Genomic DNA, 1,822 nt, shown 5'->3' with positions numbered 1-1,822 from the left:
ATCTGAAGTAGTCATAAAACCAACAAAACTAGGTACCCGCCCACCCGCCCGAAATACGCAGCATCCTTACCCGTGTTCTTTCTGAACTTGAGGTGGAGCTGGAACAGTTCGCTCCCCACTAAACTCTCCACCTCCTCAAGGGTGAGCTCTCCGCTGCAGTCACAGTTGGCGTCTGGACACTCGATCGTGTAATCTCCTTCTCGGATCTTCAACGCCACATACACAGCCATGCACTGCGGGGGAAGAGGACGCGTGGTTATTGAGAGCTGTATTTTTGTGCTTTTGTTTGTACGAGGAAATCGTGAACAGAGTATGTATTGTTATTGAAAGGGTCTACAGAACACAGTGATTTCATTAATCTAATGTTAAAACAGTGAGTGTGGCATGTTAGGAAATAAGGACAAAAGCATAAACACTTACATATTTACAAAAGCGGCATTGGCACAACTGCAGCTGGTACATCGCCTGTATGGACACGTCGGAGAGGCAGAGCTTGCAGAAGACGGAGTCTTGGGCGAGACCCGCGTAGCCTCTGGACGCTATGGAGGCCGCGGAGGCGCACCTCGAGCAGCCGCCAACCTCGCCCTCCGTCTCCAGCTGAGGGAACAGCATGCTCGAGTCCTTGCGTAGCCGCCGGAGGTCCGACACGGCCGAGGGCGACTTGGCGATGGTCATCTTGTTGGAGGAAAAGACGGCGGACTTGGAGGGTGACATTCGTCTGAAGAAGCTGAGTTTGCTCTTCTTGTCCTTGACGAGGCGGGTGTGCGCGGCACCGCCGGTGGCCGAGGACAGCGCCAGCACGGTGTGGCACTTCCGGATCAGTGGCTCCGGCGAGTTAGCTTCTTCGTAATTGGTGAGGCTCCTGACGGAGGCCTCGCGGGGCATGGGGCTCCGCGTGGACGCGGGTGGCGTGTCCTTCCTCTCCTTGAGGGAGCGCTGGCCCTGGCCGGCGCGAAGCAGCGACTTCATCCGCGGCATGATGAGCTGTGACTGCGACTTGTTGAGACGGCGACTCGGGTTGAAGAGCTTGATGGCGGTGGGCGACGTGAGGCCGCGGCTGAACGAGGCCGTGGGCGCCAGGGGCTTGTGCGGGGCGGGCTGGACGTGGGCGGGGGGAGGGCGCGCCTGGTGCGTATCAGCGGGAGCCACGGGCGTGGTGCATGGCGGCTTGACGGCGACGACGGGCGGGGCCGGGTGGATCGCGGGCGGCGGGCGCGCGCTCACAGGCGAGGGGATGATCACGGCAGCCGGGGCGATGGTCGTCGGGGTGAGCGCGGGCGGCGTGATGGTGGGCGGGGTGACGGGGGACACCTGGCGGGTGTGGGAGATGTGGGCGTGCAAGGGCGCGGGGCTACATGTGCCGTAGGGCTTCGTGGGCGCGGCCCGGGCCAGCAGCGACACCCAGCGGGACTCCTGGTTCTGGTCGGGCGGGAAGGAGTTGCGGTTGTTGAGCCTGAGGGTGCGGGAGTGGCGCAGGGAGTTGGGCGTGCGCGGCGCCGGCCGGTGCAGGGGCGACGGAGACGAGGGGGTCTGAGGGCACTGCAGCAGAAGGGGCACAGCGCTCATGATGACAGGGCGGCGCGGCACACCGCAGGGCGTGCTCTCTCCACAATACCCTGTGGAATACAAAAAAAAGAACATGTTACTTGGAGCATCACTACACAAAGCTTCTTTTGTTGAAAGTTACAGCATCGACTAATTCACATTCAGTATTCAAAGTGCAATGTTACGTCAACAGCTAATGCAAAAGTAGAGCATGTCACAATGTCCATTTAAATACTCTAATACCCACTTACACATTCATCGCCAAAAAAAGCGAGGA

At 59.7% G+C, this 1,822-nt stretch overlaps 1 protein-coding gene across 2 annotated transcripts in view; it reads right to left on the bottom strand.

Annotated features, from left to right (window-relative positions):
• The window catches only part of LOC119587972, a 35,733-nt gene that overhangs the window by 1,402 nt on the left and 32,509 nt on the right, over positions 1-1,822 (bottom strand). For both annotated transcript variants that reach the window (XM_037936685.1, XM_037936686.1), the window contains exons 2-3: positions 421-1,616; positions 71-233 (exon numbers count right to left, since the gene is read on the bottom strand). In XM_037936685.1, the coding sequence (XP_037792613.1) occupies positions 71-233; positions 421-1,566 (1,309 nt within the window). In that variant the 5' untranslated portion in view covers positions 1,567-1,616. The remainder of the gene's footprint in view (positions 1-70; positions 234-420; positions 1,617-1,822) is intronic.

Source organism: Penaeus monodon, chromosome 23 (genome assembly GCF_015228065.2).
Source record: "Penaeus monodon isolate SGIC_2016 chromosome 23, NSTDA_Pmon_1, whole genome shotgun sequence".
In the NCBI taxonomy this organism is placed as follows: domain Eukaryota; kingdom Metazoa; phylum Arthropoda; class Malacostraca; order Decapoda; family Penaeidae; genus Penaeus; species Penaeus monodon.
The sequence above is the reverse complement of the archived record's forward strand: the minus strand, read 5'-3'. Positions and strand labels throughout refer to the sequence as shown.